The following is a 21,075-nucleotide window of genomic DNA, read 5'->3' as shown; positions in this document are numbered from 1 at the left end:
AGATCTATCAAGGTGGTTACAAAACAGAATTAAACGGCCCACTCCATATCCGGTTCTAAGGGTCCATCCCCCTAGTTACGGATTGATAATCCCAGTACAACTGCAGAATTTCAAATCTCAGGTTTATTTTGATCCATTAGGAACCATCTACCTGGGGGTTGTGGATTGTACTGGATATTCTGAACTGGAAACCCATCCATGCCTAGAGCTGTGAGCAGTGTAAGAGGCAAACAGGCGACAACTGCCTATTCTTCCCTTCTTGGCCTTTTTGCTATATGGAATTGTGTGTCTTCTGAAGTGGAGCAATATCAACTTTGTGCCTAATAAATAAAAATAACCCTTCCTGACTTTGTGTTATTGTCACTGGACTATGTGTCAAGGTTGTTTTTGGCTTCTATGACTACAGGTACTCTTTCCATTTGGAGGTGTTTTTATTGCGAGCTGCCATATTGTCCTCAATACTGGATATTATTGGTTCAGTGAGGGCAGTTTTGGAAGCCTGCCTGTCGATGCATTCTGACGTGCATGTCCTGAATAATTTAGTTTGTCCATTTTCTTGTCTGCTGTTCGGATGCTGTGCCTTATGTTCTGAAGGATGGGTTTGATATCCTGATCCTCTCAGGTCTCACATGATAGGGAGTCAACAAAAACTTTAATTGTTTTTGATCAGCCTTACCACATGGTACTGCAGTGGCAGCATAGTAGGAGTGAACAGACTGGCTTTGATCTCCATGAAGGATAGGGGTACCGAGTCAAATGCCTAATTCATGATTCAGGTAGCAATTGTGGGAAGGCAAGAAAAACCAGTTACAGAAGGCGAGGCAAACACAGCACTGGCTGTCACACCTCACCAAGAGTGTGGAATGGTCTCACTTGCTTGGCAGAGCTTAGTGCCAAGAAGTTCCAACAGGACAACTGCTGCACTCTGCCAAGGTACTGTTCATACAGAGATCATCCAGGCACCCTTCTCTCACATTCGGTGTTTACTGACCGACAACTCCCCCTACCCCCGAGTCAATTACTGATGGAGTGATCACTGCAAGATACTTCTGTCTCTTGGTTCCTCAAGACACCCAGTCCCCTAGGACACCACACTCCATTTGGTTAAAGTCCAGTGGAACCCAGGAAAAACAGGCAGCACACCTGCATCACCCTAGGGCTATGCCACTCGGGGTTTTGCCAGAGATCTGAGGGGAACAGCCTGGCTACAGAGATCCTAGCCTAGGACAACCACAGCTACCTATGTCAGGGGGATCCCTTTGCACCAGGCCGCTGGTTGCCAGAGACAACCGTCAGATATGTGCCATCCTCTCAGGTCAGCATGGATTCACAAATGACAGGCAGGGACCATGCCAGAGTTGTAAAGGCAGTCGCTAGACTGCTGCCATCTTGGAGCTCAGCCTACTTCCCCCCCACTTAGACCATGGTTAACCAAGATGGAACCCTGCTAGAGAAGCAGATGAGTATATAAGTGGCTCTACATAGTATTCAACTGGTATCTTTTTATTACAGTTCATACCAAGTCTCCTAATATTCAGGATTTGCCTGAAGTTCCGCCAGCTGTATAGAAGATGCTTTAACCCCTTCATAATGGGAAGCAGTGAAACCTAATAGGCACTACCTCAGTGTAAGACAATTTATAAACACAGGGTGCCAGTGACCATATGTTTATTTGATGAGCAGCACCATTTAGAAGTCCATGAAAAGCAACTTTGTTTTTTACTGAATATAGTCTATTGAACATCAAATAACCAAATTTGAGCCTGCATTGCAGCATTTGAGGTGCACAAAAGGATTAAACCATACTATGTAAAGGAAACAACGCAGCCCGACAGGCCTATATTAAATGTGAAGGAAAAGTGTCCTGTCACTTTTCTCTAACCCATGGTACACTGTACTGGCAGTCGTCTCTCAGAGACCGTCTATTTTTACAGTAATTGTATGTTGTACGTTGTTTCCAGTGCCACACCCTATCCCCTCAGGGAGGTGTGTGGATTGTTTATGACTTCAATGAAGATTCATATTATTCAGAAAAAGAACTACAAATAAGTAAAAATGTCTTTTGAATTGTAGGATTTTCATTGAAAGTCAAACATCAGAATGAAGAAGCAAGCTATTTAATCCTATGAAAAGCAGCTGTCGGGCAGCAGGAAAGAAACAGCATGTACACTACTGATACGGACTTAACCTTGGTGGAAATATTCGGTCTAGGGCCCAGGGACGGAGCCTTATCAGATCCAATCATGGCCAAATGGCAGTGGCAGTCTGGCGACTTCTAGTTTTGGGAATGTTTGAGCGTCTGCTTGGGTTTTGGAGCAGGGTCTGGGGCAACAGTACTCACGCGCTACCAGAGTGGTAGGGTGTACTCCAATTCCTCCTCCACATCGGAGCCAAATATTTCCTCGAAGGTGAAATCCCCTTGTTCCACCTCAGCATCACACTCTTTCTGGGCATGCTCCTCCCTGAAAATATCTGGAGTGTTGTCTTCACTTCGACAAGACATCTTCAACAGATGTGCCCTTAGATCCTGGAGAGTCTTTTTGGAACGGAAAGACTTGCAGGTGTTGAGTTGGCCTTGCGGTGATCGGGCAAGGGTCAAAGGTTGCACACCGAGGGTTGAGCAGTGTACTGCTATTTGAAATGGCACTACGGACAAAATTAAAAAAGGTGTTTGTTCCATCAGGAACGCAACTTAAACACCGACGCTGAACGTGACAGGGTAGGCCCAAGATAGGCAGTGCCTGAAGGGCGATTGGTCGGTGCCCGAAACAACAAAGTTTTCGAGTGGCGCAGTGACGGAAAAGTGCGTTTGACACAAACTAAACTGTTGTAGACAGAATAGGACCGAAGACTCGCATCGAATGGAGTTAAACACAGAGAATACATTCGAACCTGACGTCAGAGAGAAAACAATCTAACAAAGGAGTTGAATCCCATGTGCAGTATCACCGAGAAGGAGGAGTCACTTGATCTTGTGACTCGAAAATCTTCTTAGAAGAAAAACAACTTGCACAACTCTGAACCAACACTAGGTGGCGTGAGTATGCAGATCATGTGTATCTACAGACACACATGCCATTGAACATATATTTATGCATATGTATGTATATATGTATATATATACATACATATATACACATATACATAGGTCACAATGTTCTGTTGCAGAACACCCCCTAGGCTTGAGATAAGGTCCAAACACCTAAAGGCCTCAAACTCCGTCACCTCCTCCTGGGATTATCAACCATATCTTGTCTCATTCACTAATCTTTATTGTGGTAGTTCCTCAAATTTAAATCACAATTGTTGCTGGCACAGTTATGCCACTCCACCCCTGTAAAGGAGGTGGATACCCCTGCTTCAGGTGTACAGAGGTCTCCACTGAGGAACTCGGACATATACCAACATGTGTGCATATACGAATATGCTAAACAAATTATTTCAGGTGTGTTCCCTTTGTATCCACATTACCAACAGCTGCAAATATATAGTAAATGCCAATGGCAAATGGTGGATCCCTCCACATGGATCAAACTTTTAATGACATTTTTAAGTCAACAATTGCAGCACTCACTGAATGATGTGTTTTTTTTTTTAACTGAACAGCTGGGGATACATTTTCACTAAACCATTTTTTATTTTATTTGGGGGTGCAAAGAGTTTGGTTAATTTCACTTGTTTCTTACAAATTGCTGGTGACCAGATACATGGAAGCTTGACCATGACTGAGATCCATGAAGCACCAGAAAGATTGAATCTCTCATTTGCAGAACTACTTTTGGTGTTGTCTGGGCTCTTGATCTCTTTTTCAATTATTCAGTTTTTCAGAGGTGTCTCCTGCATATCTTCTGAGGAACTGAAGTAGGACGAGAGCAACCCACAGGTTATGTTCGATGGATAGGTGAATGGATTGCCTTAAGAAGGTGAAACATGTCCTTTGCTACTTTAGTAAGCATCCCTTCACTCATTTAGAGCACTGCAGTGATTTATTTCACTTTAAACAATCTTTAACCCCTTCGCCGCGGCACAAATTCCGGGGGGGTTTGGGGGCAGCGAGGCGCCGCCATGCTCATGACGCAACCACGCCGTCATGAGTCACGGGCGAGCTGTGCTCATGACGGAGTGGTTCCGTCACGACTCCACCCACTCGCGCTAATCGCCCGCACAGGCGGGGAATCAGCGCCGCGTGGGCGGAGCGGCCGCCAACGGCCGCAGCATGACGGAACCACTCCGTCATGAGCACATGGCGCCCGTGGCTCATGACGGAGTGGTTCCGTCATGAGCAGCGATGAGGTTAAAACGCCATATGCCAGTTGTTTTCTATTTCAGGTTTAGGGGAGGCTCACATATTAAATCTCTATGTGCACTCCATGGTCATGCTCGCTCCATAGAATCATCCACAACTCAGGGGTCTCCATGGTTCAGGACACAAATTCAACTTGCTACATTATAGCTTTGAATGCTTCCAGCTGTCGGCAGGGGGACTCAGACTGCAAATCTGGTCTCCAGTAGCACACCTAGGTATTTGGCTTCCTCAGCTCTGAGGCCTCTTCTCCATGTGGAACATGGGCTCACAAGGCCAAACAGACGCTACCATTTATACTGTCATGGTAAGTGTGCAGCTTTTACTTTTTAAGGTCTCAGCACTGCCAAGACATCACTGTTTTAACTGGTCATCATGTGATGCAGAATCGGTTTTCTTGCTTGGATCTGCTTAGATGTGGATACTGCTTTACCTCCAGATGCTGCCTCTGGAATAATAATAATTAACCTGATGTACAGGTGGCTCCACCTCCTTGACTCTTACCAGAGTGGGTGTGTGTCCATTTCCCCAAGTTACATCTACACATTTATAAACATTGCAAAGCAGACAAGGGTGTTACTAGGAACAACCTGCCAGATGCACTTTGCAACATAATTAATACTATGATGATTGGCTACCTAAAAAATTCATTTATCAGTCCCTTTCATATTTTGTTGAAATCCATATGCAACATTTTGTACTGCATGGTAGCAGCATTATTTAGTTGGTAATAAAAATGCTCCACCAGTTTTGGCCACTCCACACAATAACCTTGCATGCAGTGACAACACAACATCTCACTCTGTTCTCCTGTATTAGCAACACTCATCTAAAAAAATTACTTTATCAGCAGTGGGTCACTTTTCTGAAATGGTTGAATTTGATTTCAATGGTGCAATACAATTTAAAGAGAAGTATTTTAGTGAAACAATTACATTGGTACTGCTCAATATTTGAATGCAGGATGGATATCGATTGCTTTCCTTCCAATGGCATGTTTCCCTAGCTGTAGCCACCAACAACAGTGGTGCATGATATACTTCTAACAAGTACTCAACTACCACAACATATTATTAGTAGGATATCCTTTTCAACAAAACTTTTTTCTGAGGTAGGCCACAACTGCTTAGCGTATGCGAGAGAAAGCAATATCTACCATGTGTTCAACTACATTCCTCTGCCAGCTTTAATCATCTTTTGAGAGATGGTAAATACCCTTCACCTGACTTCTACTTGCGAATGTCGCACTACAACTTGGAATGGAAAGGAATCAATTCAGACAAACAAAAAAACATAAGTGAAAGTCTAAAACTCAGGGAAACTTTAAATTGTAAAGAGCAAAATCCAATGTGCATTAGGTACTGTCCAGTTGTAGAGAGTGCCAATGGACTGTCCCAGAGTCTAAAATACTCATCTGTTTCTACACATTATTGCTTATTAAATGGTCCTGACCAGAAATGAATTCAGAACCAAAAGAGAATTAGTGTATTTTGTTCTTGTGTTAATCCAACAACTACACAGATTTCAAGCCCGGAAACAATTGTGAAACATATTGTGTCTGATGTGAGAGACTGATCCTTAACATTACCTGTTTCTCCAAGAGTGATGCTAGCTTCTCAGAATGGAGGCCACCAGGGGAAGCTGATGAAGCAGGAAGTTGAAGAGGTGCAATCGGAACTTGCTTTTCTTCACGTAGAGGGGTGGTCTCCACTTGGTGCCATCGCTGCTCAATTTCCACATGAACATTCTGTGGCTTCAGCTCAACAGATGCAGATGCCACTGGAATCCTGTCTACTTCCATCCTAGATATGTCCTCCATGCTTGACCCATCAATGGCATCAAATCGTTTCCGCCTCTCCTCTCGTCTCCGAGTTCGTTCCCTTTCCTGGTCTACTTGGTCAGGGTCAGAGCCATTAGTGTCTTTTGAAGAGGTCACAATAGGACAAGAGGAGTCTGCAGCTTTGGCCTTTTCTTGTGCCAAGGCTTGTTGAATTGGTCGGAACTCTGCCCAGTCAAAGGTTTTTGACCGCCCTTCTCGCCTGCGTTCACGTGCTCGGCTTCTCTTTACTTCCACATCTACTGCAGCCTGCTCAGAGACCTGCTTATCACCAAGTTCGGGACAGACTTCATAAGCAGATGTTGTTTTGCTCTTCTCTTCTGGCAAAGAACTGTTAAAAGAAGCACAGAAATCAAAATTTTATAGAAATCATCCACTCCTTCCCAGATAGTTTTAAGCTGCCATGCAACTAGATTGTTAGCTTTACATAATGTAACGAAAGCCAATTTCTCAAATTCTTGCAATTCCATCTATGGGATTCATAAGTACACTATGTTATGGTTTGGGTAGTTTTGCAGGCCTACATCAGAAGATTTAATATTGAAAATCTAGACTCCCCAATCATCCCTATGCTAGCCATAACATGTTTGAAAAATAGGTCATAGAACTACAAAAACGTTGACGGTTTATTAAAACCGATCAAATTAGACTACTCTGGAAGTTGTGCATAATTATTGCAGATAGGGAGAAGTGCCACTCCTCCAATCCATCACCAAAAAATCTATTTATTATACCCATCTCTCCAGATGGTTAAAATGACTTGAAGAAAATAATCTGGAGAAAAGCCACACAAATATTTCAGACCAACTGCGATAAAAAACACAACACAAATCATCGAATTCCGTTGTTAAAGTGTCAGTACACAGAAATCTCTGAACATAGGTAAGTAAACTTATACCTTATGTTCAGCAGGCTGTGGTTTACCTTGCATGTTTCTACCTGCTTTTAAATGTTTTCATTGCCATCTTATTTTAAGCTGACATAATAAAAGCAAAGGGTGCATTCCTCAGAAGAAAACGCAACAACAATTCTAGATTATGAACTAAAGGGCAAGCTTAAAAACATGTCTGGAATGCACTATCTACCCTGTGACATTTGTCAAGGTTGAATTATGAATGGGCAATACTTTTAAGACAGCGGAAACCCTGTGTGGTGTAATGAATGTGTAGGTAGTAACTGACAAGCACATTTTAAAGGGAAGTCCATCAGAAAATCTTTTAGTGTCATAGGGAATGTTGAATAAGGTTTGGTTTATTTGATACTGGGAACGTCTCCAGCTGGAGTCACTGGTGGTTTAGTGACTAAGTCAAACTTTAGTATATGATATAGTATTTCTAGCTGCCTTTTCATCTAGGATTTGGCAGTGGTTACCAGAAGTTCTACTATATCTCCACCTTAAGGTCCAAATAATTCACAGCATCCTTTTACTTTAGTACTAGTAGAGGCCACACACAAGCGAATGAAGGAAACCATGTTTTTTTGTTTTCATTTTGAAAGAAGTACAGGCGAACTTTAAGTATCAACATAGGCATTTTGTTTCATTGTACATGGCAGAAAGAAACATTAAGGTTTAGGCTAGACCTTGTGTATTGAGTCCTTTGAGTATTAATTTTATCATGGTGCCTTAACATCTATCACAGAAACACCACCAGTATATTAAATAAAACATTTGATTTTGAATAAGGCGTAATGGACTCCCAAACCTCATTTTAAAGGTCTATAAATATATTATGATCAAATAGATAGGATAAGGGTTGGCAAATACAGGTTTGCAGGCTGGAAGAAGCCATGTGTGCTTTCTCAAAGAAAGAACTACAGAGCAATAGTAGGGACCAGACAGTGTTCTTTCAGATCTAGGTGGTCACAAAATGGTGAGCTATGTGTACAGTAATTACACTCAAGCTCAATTAGGCACTGGCCAGCACATAACTTTGAGTTACACAAACTTAAGACAATTATGCATAAGACTATGGTTCATAATATTTCAACCAAAAGAAATCTAGAAACGAGAAAGTTCCATCACTTAATTTAAGTTCTTCATCATGTGTTATTTTATTTAAATTGACGAACACTAGGATACCGCAGACTATGTGCAAGATCAGTATAGAGATTTAGGAAGATCAATATAGACATTCTAGGAAAATAGCCCACCTGAAGCAGAGTTCGAATGGCATATGAGAGCACACCAGGGTATACCTGTCTACGGAAGGAATGCTGGTAATTACTGGAGTTCTGTAAACAATGGAAAGATAATGAAACTGCCTTACTTCCAGTGTGATTAACCATAATGCTCGGTTTACCCACAGGATTTGGATTCTGGTCAATTATTTCTAGGATTAATGCTGAATGGGATGACAATTCATGTTAATTGTAATGCACACACACTACCTTGTTAAAAAATATAAGAAAGTATATGCTACTGATCGGTTTTAGACAAAAACCTCACAGTTAAAGACATTTACATTGCCTCTGTAAAGCAGTCAGGACATTTCAGTCTGCAAGAAGGACTGCAATGGCAGAGTAACAATCACAACCACTGACTTGCATCAATTCTATTGGTTGTGACATGGATGTTTGTAAAATGAGATTGCAAGTAAGCAACTTTATTCTCAATCATGGAATCTTCATTAAAAATCATATGCAGAAGAAAAAGCTCTCAACCAATGAAGGAAAATACAACAGTACAAGAAAACTAGGAGCAAAGCAAAATTGATGCAATCCTAAAACAGATTACGCAGACAACACCTGAACTATTTAAGTGTCTGCACTGTTGTCAGATGCAAGAAAGCAATCCAGAAGATAACTGCTGGCTAGACAGCACGACATAAGTATTACATTCATAAACCACAATCATGGAAGGAATCCTTTTAATCTCAATGACCTTTTACTAGAACAAAATATGTATTATTAGCACCTTCATGCCTCAATAAATCTGCAGCCAACTGGGGAGGTGGATTGGCAACATTCTATACATCTTGAAGTTACCAGAAGCCAGTCATCTACAGTCTCCCGACTTACACTTACAAAATAAAAGCATAGAAGCTAACAGTTCAGAAAGATGTGGATAACAAAGTGGAGCTCCGAAGGGTGTAAAGAGATATGCACAGGAAAGATCAGTATTTTGCTTACTCTACAAAAACTGGATAACAGTACAGTGGCTGAAGACAAGCCCACAACTTATCTACACATAATAATAAACAAAGAACAGAATATTTTTGGCCTGGGAAAAACCTAGGGAAATTAAAATTATGTGCATTGATAGTTCACAGTGGGACTGCTGCACCTGCAAATCCTGCCTCTGTAGATTCAGAAGAAATTACTTACAAGAGCTGAAGGTCAACAGCAGTTGTAAGGGCATAACAGCCAACACACAACTTTCTGCTCAAGAATGTGAACTAGCAGACAGTTGTCTCAAGAAGCCCGCCTGTTGCAACAAAAAGATACCTGCCAATGCAGCAGCAGAAAGACCTGCAAATCTAGGTAACAGGAAGAGAGAATGTATGTGTGCTATTACTGTCTGCTAAGGAAGTGAGAACTCAGAGTCTCATACTCCACAGCCCTACAAACTGAAATGTCAGAGAGTAAAGAGTATATTCTGAGGGCAAACTATCTGGCACAGGGCAGCAATTCCTAAACAAGTTCAATGGAAATAGAAAGCATTGCAAGTCTCTGGAGGCACCTTTTCTGTCTATGAGAGACACTCACAAAACTGACACTAAACAGGGTTTAATTAACTTGAGGAATTAACATACCTTAGAGAGGATTGCCCTAAAATTGGACGCACAACCTCAACGTTCTTAGCCCACATTTACACCCTTATGACTGAAGGCATGGGCAATACAGATCAAGAAATAAATAAATAAATTAGTAGGTATGTGATTCAAATTAGGGAGTGGAGACTTTGGAGTTGAGGGCAGAAGAGACCGTGGAAGTGCTTTCCCATAATGAGGATAGGAACAAAGATGAAAATATCTCATCTGCATGCCAAGTCTGAAGATTCAGAAAATCTGAACACGGATCCAATGTTAGGTTTTCTGGCATTATGGAGAATGCAAAGAAGCAAAGACAGTCAATTGTTAATTTCTCATCTTCTTGGGCAAGTCACCCTAAAATGTTTGGCTGGGTTATAGTCTATGACCTAAACCAGGAAAAGTGCTCCTAATTTCAAAATAAATCCAACATTTGGCCACATATACCAGTATTAATGAGCTTGTGCGGTGCATATCGGAAGAAAAAATTAAAACTCTTAATGAACTGGATACAAAGGCCTACAAATATTGACAAGGAGCAAAATTAGCAAGGAATCGGCAACTCACACAAGAACCACAGAAACACAGGAGCTGAAAAGTGATTAATAAACTAACAACATAAACAACACTTGAACAGGATCCCCTCCTCTGCTTTTTCTAATGACTGTAGATGGCAACATGCAAACAAAGAAAGCCGTATTTTGTATAGCCATAAAAAGCCAGGGCAAAATGGAAGAAAAAAATATGCTTGGAAAATGCAATGGAAGTAAAGAGAAATATCTATGTAATTCGAGTAGAGACTTAATCGAGACTTGTGGAGTCAGCTCAGGTCAGCATCCATTTGTTGGACACCAGAATAATGATCTGCATTACAATACTTGAAATACAGAACATTCAGGAGCTGATCGGACTCTGGAGCAACAAGGCCAACTTCAAGTAGACAAGTTAAACTATTTTACTCAGAGTAGTCTGTGTATCGATTTTATTTCTTTGCTTTTTAAAGCGAAAAAGAAAACAAAAAATTCAAACGAACATCTAAAACTTTCAAATTATATTTTAGCCTATTTTTTATTGATGTGTCAAAAAATGCAGTTTGAGACAGGCCTTACAAATAGTTTGAGATACATATTTTACATTTAAAAAATTGTCTGAAACCCTAGAGACATTTTCTAGTGGTTGTGAATACTAATGGCAATCCCGTGATGGAGATGTTTGAAATCACAACTCAATTAAACGGCACAATTACAGTAATACATTGAGCAGTCAAAAAACCATTTGGTTCATTAAATGGCAAGTCATGGAAAAGATATTTAATTCTGGTAATGGCACATCGTAACATGGTGAACTTTGAGTTTGTGCTTCATGAACTGCACATAGATTGGCGAAACAGATGTTTGTACTATGCTGCAATTAGTTTAAGATGTTTTTGGCTGAAATTTGTCAATTTTTCTATTGCAAGGACATGTTTTTGTGAGACAAAACATCTGAAATCACATTTCTACTATCAACTACATTTTTTTTATAAGAATTATAGTGCAACTTTGAAAAATAAGATTAGCATGACACCTTTTAAACAAAAAAACTTCTAAAAAGCTGCTGCTTTTACATGTCATGTTTACTCATTCTTAGGAATCACAATTCTGATATAAATATTTTTAGGAGCATTTGGCATTCTAGAGAAGAAGCCACAATTGCATGTCTGATTTTGTTTAACTGAGAAATGGAACGTTTAATAAAACCTATATTAAATTAGATTCAAATTAATATACATAATTACTATTGATCTACCAGGGAACAAAAACTATTATTTTTAAGTTGAAAGGCAGCATTTTCAACTCAGTGGCGGAAATAAAAATGATAAGTAAAATAACATTTTCTGAAGGATTTTAAAGTCGGGAAACCACTGTTTGATCAAACATTCTCTTTTAGATTCGTAGTAAAAGAATTAAATAATTTCACTATGGGTTATTTCTTGCTTCAAATCACAAAACAGACATCAGTACAACTTTACCCTCCTTCCCACCTAACCTCAAATGTCCGATTTAATACACACTATTTCAGATGCTATGCAATAAATGCAGTAAACCAACTGATGAACTCTCCATGCGACTGCAGTTTACCTCTCTGGATTGGGAGCCAAGTAATGCAAGTACACTATTCTCTTCATAACAACTGCAAAGCACTTGATTGGAATGCAAACAGAAACAGTTAACAGAGGAGTTCAAAGTTTACCTTAAACATCCTAAATATTGTGTGCAAGTATACATAAGCATAACAGATTGTGAATTTCAATGCTTCCATTCCATGCATGTTTCACTATCGCCAACCGATCTGCAGTCCATCCAAACCACCATCTTGGTTACAAAAGCAGTTATTTAACAGGCTGCATGCAAAAGCACTTATTCCATTTCCGAAATACTCATCAGAAATACTGTGAGCAGAAACGGACTAACAAAACATTACTTAGTTATAATAATATTTCATGGGAATTGTTATTGAAGTCAAACACTCAATAGCCCCTGCTATGTGCGGGATCCGCAGCAATTCTACAAAAAGTATTCTTTGTATTTAAAGAAATTTTATTTTTATTGATATCTTCTTATTTACAGGCTCCAGTGATAGAATCACATTCATTTTTAAATTTATAAAGGGGTGAAGTCGAAAAAAAAAAACGAAAATCACTAGATTAAAACCAAGGCGCCAATACCAATTTTTATATTAAGAATTAGGCAATACAAACATATCAAGTGATTTCACACAAATATTACTTGATTAATTTCATATCATTACACAAAGTGAATATGAAAGCAGTTTTTTTAATAAGAACCTTACTAAGCTTTCTATACAATAATCTATAATTTCCTGATGGCTATTTATAAAGAATTGATTCATTAACTAGACACTCAGTCTTTCAGTTGAACCACCTTAGACAAGGTGATATGTTTATTATTATTATTTTTTTAAATCAAGCATAGTATATTTCCAGATTTATCATAATCATATTAGTTTTTGACACATACTGCAGGCAGGTACAAATTTCCATAGACCTAAATCTCTACACGAGCAAACTTCTAACTAACGCAGAAAAGAAAGATAAACTTCTTCACACGATCTATCTTGAGGAGGGCCCATCATCTGTTCAGCAAAGCTGAGCAAGCGTTATAACACATGGGACACCCGCTTCTCTCCTCCATCCAAGCATAAACTGGTTCCAAAAGGGCTGAATTTTAGAGCATGCCCACATCAAATTCTTCCAGTTCTCAAGAGCACCAGCACACATTGTGGTTTATTTATTTAACGATTTATTTAACGATTTGTAGAGCGCCTGGTGACCCGAAGGCATCCCCGCGCTATATTGATTGTATTATCCAGAGGAGAGGGGAAGAAAGAGAAGGGACTTTATTTTGGGAATAAAAGCGTTTTCAGTTTTTTTCTGAAGATCAGATAACTGGGCTCCAGTCTAAGGGTACGGGGGAGGGAGTTCCATCCGGCAGATGCCTTCACGGAGAAGCGTCGGCCTTCAGTCCGTGTCTTTCTGTATTTGGGGATGTTGGCCAGTCGCTCATACTCAGACCGGAGGGATCTGGGGGCCTTATAAGGAGTCACCAGGTCGCTGAGGATCATAGGGCCAACTCCATTCATCAATTTGTGTGCAGTGCACATGGCCTTAAATTCCACCCTTTGGCACACTGGCAGCCAGTGCAGGGCCCTGATTGCTGGTCTGGCTGATACTCTGGAGGGAAGGTTCATAAGTAGTCGGGCTGCTGCATTCTGTGTGCGTTGAAGTTTAGCCATAGTGGCCTCTGGGGCTCCCAGATAAACCATGTTGCTGTAGTCCAACCGTGCCAGTATTAAACCTTGGACTAGGAGTTTTCTAGATGTGGGCGGGAGTAAGGGGAGAATCTTGCGGGTGGTGCGCATAAGCCCGAAGCAGGTACCTGCTGTTTTGGACGCTTGCGTTTTCATTGAAAGCTCGGGTTCCAGCCAGACTCCAAGGGTCTTGATTTCTTGTTTCGGGGTGGGAATTTCCCCGAACACGTCTGGCCAGACCGATGGGGGGATAGTCGCCCATTGCTTTCCCATGAGCATAACTTCGGTCTTTGACCCGTTTAATTTAAGTGATGATTCACACATCCAACTGTGAATTTCCGTGAGGCAATTTGCCAGATTGTCCGGGTGGTCGTCCAGTTGGGATAGAGAGACGACCAGCTGTGTGTCATCAGCATAACTCACTATTTTGATCCCGAAGGGGGTCACCACATCTTCGAGAGGTGCCATATAGGCATTAAAAAGCGTGGGGCTTAAAGACGACCCCTGGGGAACCCCGCTCGTGAGGGGGAGGATGGTCGAGTGGTGATTGCCATCCCATACCTGGAACGAACGCCCAGCAAGGAAGGACTCTATCCACCTGAGCGCCGCCCCAGTGAGCCCTGCTGCCGCCAACCGATGGAGAAGGACACGATGGTTGACTGTGTCGAAGGCTGCACTAAGATCCAGGAGGATCACTGCCACTGACCCTCCTGAATCCAAAATGCGCCTTGCCTCCTCGATGACGGCAAGAAGGGCGGTGTCTGTGCCATGGCCAGGGCGAAACCCAGTTTGGGATTGCCGTAAGATGTTGTTTACCTCGAGAAAATGTGACAGTTGTCCATTGACCAGTTTCTCGGCTACTTTGCTAATGCAAGGGAGGAGTGAGATTGGCCGGTAGTTTGCCATATCTGCTGGGTCCAGCTGGGTTTTTTTTAGGAGTGCTTTAACTACTGCACTCTTCCAGCTAGCGGGTACAGAGCCTTGGGCGAGCGAACTGTTTATAAGCTCCGTGATCGTTGGTACGATGACTGGGGCTACGGTTTTGAGAAATCTAATAGGTGCGGGATCCGCTTTTCATTTTGGCCATGGTTACATCTACCTTGTTACTGGTTACTGCCCTAAACGTCGCTAGTTGGGGGCGCAAGCTGTTTCCTGTCTGACTGATGGGGGTTTCATTGTCCATGTGGCTTGATGGACAGGGAGGGGGAAGGGATGCTAAAATGCGGGCGATTTTGTCATTAAAGTAGGTAGCTAGTTCGTTGCTTCGGTCTACCGGGGGGGGTGTAAGAGGATGGAGGAGCTGGTATTTTCAGTAGCTCTTTTACGATAAGGAAGGATTCCCTTGTTGAGTTGGTGGAGTCTTTTATCCGTGTATCGTAATGGGAGACTTTGGTGCGTTTAAGGGCAGATTTGTATATTCTCACTGATTTCTGGTAATCTTCCTTGCTAGCGTACTGCCAGTCTTTCCTCCATAGCCGCTCAGCTTTCTTGCAATTTTTGCGTAGCATCCGAAGTTAGCTCTGAAGACTCTGGGGTATTGTTATTTAATACCTCCATGATCAGATCTAATCAGTATATAAAACAGTATTGTCTACAACACTGATAAGAGCTACTGAATTTATGTAATCCCGGACGGCTACAAAATCACCCGGAGAGACTGCATCAACAAAACTGGAGGAGCAATCGCCATCATCTACAGGAACACCATCAGCGTCTCGACCAACACCGATGACACTCTCACCGCCGCCGAACACCTACACTTCCAGATCCACACCGACCCCCAGAACACCCTTAGAGGAACACTCATCTACAGACCTCCGGGCCCGCGCACACAATTCAGCCAAACCATCGCCGACTTCATCAGCCCGCATGCCCTAGCCTCACCAGAGTACATCCTCCTTGGGGACCTGAACTTCCACCTGGAGAAAAACAACGACAACACCACCACCACCACCCTGCTTAACAACGTCGCCAACCTCGGACTCAAGCAACTGATGGACACGCCCACCCACCTCGCTGGCCACACGCTCGACCCCCATCTTCTCTGCCAGCAACCACATCTCCTTCAGCCTCTCCACCGGACTACACTGGACCGACCACAGCTGCATCCACTTCACCTTCAAGAAGACTACATCCCACCACCACACGCCACAGATCCCCCGCAGATGCTGGAGCAAAGTCACCACAGACCAGCTAACCACTTCGCTGAGCCAGAACGCACCTGTCAACACCCCGGACACCAACGACGCAGCACACAATCTCGCACAGTGGATCACCAACTGCGCCGACGACCTCGCCCCACTAAGGAAACCCCCAGGCAACACCGGCAACAGAAAAACCTCATGGTTCACAGACGCCCTCAAAGTCGCAAAGAAATCATGCCGAACCCTCGAAAAAGCCTGGCGCCACAAACGGACATCAGAAAACATGACAGCCCTCAAGAGCGCCCCCCGCGAATACCACCAGATGATCCGCCCCACCAAAAGGACATCGTTCAAAGAGCGGCTGGACAACAACACCCACAACAGCAAGGAACTCTTCAGCTTCGTCAAAGAGCTCTCCAACCCCAGCGCCAGCAACAACGACGTCACACCGTCGCAAGACCTCTGCAACTCCCTCGCCACATTCTTCCACCGCAAGATCGCAGATATACACGACAGCTTCGGACCTCAAACTCCGCCTCCAGCAACCAAACCAACGACCCCCACCACCACCCTCAGCGCATGGACCCCCATCAGCACTGACGACACCTCTCACGTCATGAACACCATCCACTCTGGCTCCCCTTCCGACCCATGCCCTCATCATATCTTCAACAAAGCTGACACCATCATCGCACCCCACCTCCGGAACGTCATAAACAGCTCATTCACGTCCGCCATCTTTCCTGAAAGCTGGAAACACGCAGAAATCAACGCCACTCTGAAGAAACCCACGGCGGACCCCAAAGACCTCAAGAACTTCTGCCCCATCTCTCTTCTCCCCTTCCCGGCTAAAGTCATCGAGAAGACCGTCAATAAACAGCTGACTGCATTCCTCGAAGCAAACAACTCGCTCGACCCATCCCAGTCCGGATTTCGAGCCAACCACAGCACCGAGACCGCCCTCATCGCAGCCACCGATGACATCAGAACCCTGATGGACAACGGAGAGACAGCCGCCCTCATCCTCCTGGACCTCTCGGCAGCATTTGATACAGTCTGCCACCGCACCCTAATAACCCGCCTCTACAACACTGGAATCAGAGGAAAGGCCCTGGATTGGATCACATCGTTCCTCTCCGACAGAACCCAGAGAGTCCGCCTTCCGCTCAGAGGCCACCAAGATCATCTGCGGCGTACCCCAAGGCTCATCACTCAGCCCAACCCTCTTCAATATCTACATGAGCCCCCTCGCTACAATCGTACACAAACACAACATCAACATCATCTCCTACGCCGACGACACCCAACTGATACTCTCCCTCACCAAAGACCCATCCACCGCCAAAACCAACCTCCCGGACGGAATGAAAGATGTCGCAGAATGGATGAAGCACAGCCGTCTGAAACTCAACTCGGACAAGACGGAGGTCCTCATCCTCGGACAATCCCCATCCGCCTGGGACGACTCCTGGTGGCCCGCGACGCTGGGTACCGCACCGACACCCACGGACCACGCGCGGAAACTGGGATCGCCACCGTCCCACGGATTCGCAGAACCACCACCGGAGGAAGATCGTTCTCCTACCTGGCAGCCAAGACATGGAACTCCCTCCCCGCACACCTACGACTGACCCAGGACCATCTCACCTTTAGGAAACACCTCAAGACCTGGTTATTCGAGCAACAGCAGCAACCCCCCCTCCCTTTACCGCCTTGAGACCCTCACGGGTGAGTAGCGCGCTCTACAAATGTACTGATTGATTGATTTTTTTATTGATTAATCTCTCCAGAGGTTACATAGGAGAATTAATATTCCACTTCCCATGCCCTACTGTTAAGGACTTAATCCCATTTTGGACCTTCTAATGCATCCATCTGTTTGCAAACATGGCTCAATATCTCTTGCTGGGTGGTCACAAAAATTCATTATACACTATTAATCCCCTTTCGGTAGAGTGAGGAAAGAACTTATAATTTAAGAAAATTACAAAATCTCCGGTTTTGTATCATACATTTCTGCTGTATCCTGGGAAATGTGAATAATCTTTTTCCTTACCAAATCTGATCCAGTTCTCAAACCACCTTAACTTTCCAATCTGGAATGGGTATAGTTAGCAGCTACGGATTTTGCCAAAAGGGGAGACAAGCCTCTTGGTTGGTGCGGTGAGCTTTTTTAATTAACCCTTTTTTTAAAATGAGAAAATAGAAAGAAAATGAGGCATAATCAAGCTAGACTGAAGCAGAATAAGGGACCTAAACTATGCAATGCATCTTTAAGGTAGCCTCAGTTTTAGCATCCCATCATGCACTGAATTGTAAATTACTTCACTCCATGTTGATGGAACCTGGGTAACTTGGTCTTATATGAGCAGAGAGGTGCATGGGTTGCTTAGGAATTTAAAACAAACTCAGGCTAGGGAACAAAGATTACAAGTAACTTTTTCTTCTGGAGAGATATTCCTTGATAGTCATAAACACTGAATAGAGTAGCAAGCCCATCTCAGTAGACAAGAGAAGGGTCTAACTTTGTGGTTTGTGAGAGCAAGACCTGATAGCACCGAATACCCTCCACGATATTCTTTACAAAAACAACCAGGAAAGGCACTGTAGAATTATAAAAGTAGGAGTCAGTTTGTTGCAATGGTCTCACGTTCAACTGACCATCTTGCACCATGGCACTTCAGATTCTAGCAGATCTGATATCTGAAGTGTTTTTGGAAACTGTCTTTAAATGTTTGACATTTTATTTCGATGGTATACATACTGTCTTCAGAAAAATATATTTCTCTTTCAAGTGCAGTGAGCTGCTCCAAATTAATGGATAGCTTGAATTAAACACAAAGATGACTTGTGGTGGTGATGCTGGAGTATTTAATTAGAGAAGCAGTCTTCTGGAAATCTTACTGAAATTTCAGTTGATGTTTGCTGTTTCAGCCAATGATATGGGTATGGAATGAAAAAACACTTTCATATTGGGTGTGGTGCTACTACTGACACAAGGAGCTGCTTCAGGGTGATCATTCACTTCCAGTAGAGAAATCCTCTATTTCTTACCTATACTAGTGGATTTGAATTTGTCTCTTGTTAAGTTTCCCTCTGGTTCACCAATCATATTATGAAGGAAGCTTTTTCTCAGATGCAGATAAAATTTGATACACCCCTACAAAAATGATTTCAGTAGCCCTTGACCTCCTAGTCTCGTGAGCCACTCCCCCCGGTGCCGCAGCCAGCTCCTGACTGTGCCAGGTTTCTGCCCTCAAAGCAGGTTGTTTGGTCCCACTGCCGGGCGACAGCCAACTGTCTAGGCATTTAATTGTATTGGATTACTGGTAACTTGCTTTTAATTAATTTTTATTTCAAGGTAGTCTTTTATTTGATTTGGGTTTGCCTCTTTACTCAGTTTTTGGTAGGTTTCACTGCTCCCGCCGTTTTTCCGCTAATGCAGTTTTCCCGCTCCAGCTGTTTTTCTGCTCCCTGCTCTCCCACCTCCTTGCCAACCCCTCCCACCTCCCATGGCTACTTTAGAGGGGACTGCGCGACCATGCTGCTGGAGCGGCAAAGGCAAGCCCATCTGTGCCCATCCACGCCTTGAACGGGCCCAGCGCCATGACCACTGGCCATCCCACCACCACCAGCTACACCTGCCTAGGAACTCCTGGCCCCGGACAATGAAACAGCAGCTGCACTTCCTCCCCATGATCAACCATAGGACCCTTCACCTGCTGCCACTGCTGCTTCTCCTACAACACAGGAAGCCAGCCCACACTGGATCCTGTGCCGTTTCCGCCCTGAAGATGACGAACAAGCCAGAACTGTTTCTGGGACACAATCGCCACCCTCTCCCCTTATGCTGCCATCATCACCGAAACATGGGTCAACCACTCCTCAAACCTAGACATTGCCACTGCAACACCCGACGGCTATACAGTGACATACCGAGACCACACCAACAAACACGGAGGGGGCATCACCATCATCTTCAACAAATCCATCAGATCCACAGCCAACGATGACCCCACACCTCTCATGGAACACCTCAACTTCCAACTACAGACTGACGCCAACACCACTATAAGAGGCACCCTCTTATACAGACCCACGAGCGGCCTGCTGCGACGCCATCTCCAACCTCATTGCCCCCCTAGCCACGGACTCCTACCACTACGTCCTACTCCTGACCTGAATTTCCACGTCGATGACCCCAACAACGCCAACTCCTGGAGAACCTGAACAACATCGGCCTCACTCAATTGGTCACACACAAAGCCGGACTTACACTCTACTCGATTTTCACCTCCAGCAACAGAATCAAATTTAGCCACGTCACTGAACTCACCTGGACCGATCACTCCATGGTTCACTTCACCATCTCTAAAGCTCAGCACACCATCAACAAGCATCACAGATCCTCCCACCGCAGCTCGGGCAAGGTAACTGAGACACAGTGGACACAGGCCCTCAGCAACACCCAACCCATAGCTTCATCAACCTAGACAAGGTCGTCCAGAACTTCTCCACATGGATCACCAAAGGCACGGACAGAGTCGCCCTGATGAAATCAGCAAAAAACAACAAAACCTCAAAACAAGCCAGCTGGTACACCCCAGAGCTCATAACCTACAAGTGCTCCTGCTCCCGACTCAAGAAACAATGGCTTGCCACAAACAACACCTTCGACAGAGCCTTCACAAAGCACAACACATCAAGGAAGCCAAGTGAGCAGCCATCACAGCCCACATCAATGCAGCGGCCAACCACTCAAAAGAACTCTACAAAATAGTCAAGGAATTCGCCAACCCTGCAGCCACAGAGAACACCATCCACACCTCCCAAGTACTCTGCGACACCCTCTCGGACTACTACCACAGCAAGATTGCCACAATCTACAACTACGACCGCCAACGCGCTGCTCTCCACCTCAACAACCTCAACCAACCAGCACACACCAGACGAATGATCGCCACTTGGTCTCCGCTCACCACTCAGACTACCATGTACATCATGTCCTCCATCCACTCCGGGGCGTCCACTGACACCTGCCGCCACTATCTCTTCAATTTTGGAACCGGCCCAATCAGCATGGAACTCACCAGTATCATCAACACCTCTATCTCCACCGCAGCCTCAAAAAGGATTGACTGATTTCCCAGCATCCTTACCCGGCCAAAGTACTCGGGAAGGCCATTAACCAACAGCTTACTGAACACCTGAAACAAAACCACCTACTTGATG

General features: G+C 43.8%; 1 protein-coding gene across 4 annotated transcripts in view; it reads right to left on the bottom strand.

Annotated features, from left to right (window-relative positions):
• Positions 1-21,075, bottom strand: part of MPRIP (myosin phosphatase Rho interacting protein) — a 753,461-nt gene that overhangs the window by 199,830 nt on the left and 532,556 nt on the right. For all 4 annotated transcript variants that reach the window (XM_085628921.1, XM_085628923.1, XM_085628922.1 and 1 more), the window contains exon 14: positions 5,892-6,471. In XM_085628921.1, coding sequence (XP_085485047.1) covers positions 5,892-6,471 — 580 coding nt within the window. The remainder of the gene's footprint in view (positions 1-5,891; positions 6,472-21,075) is intronic.

Source organism: Triturus cristatus, chromosome 10 (assembly GCF_964204655.1).
Source record: "Triturus cristatus chromosome 10, aTriCri1.1, whole genome shotgun sequence".
Classification (NCBI taxonomy): domain Eukaryota; kingdom Metazoa; phylum Chordata; class Amphibia; order Caudata; family Salamandridae; genus Triturus; species Triturus cristatus.
This window is presented reverse-complemented; position numbering and strand designations above follow the sequence as displayed.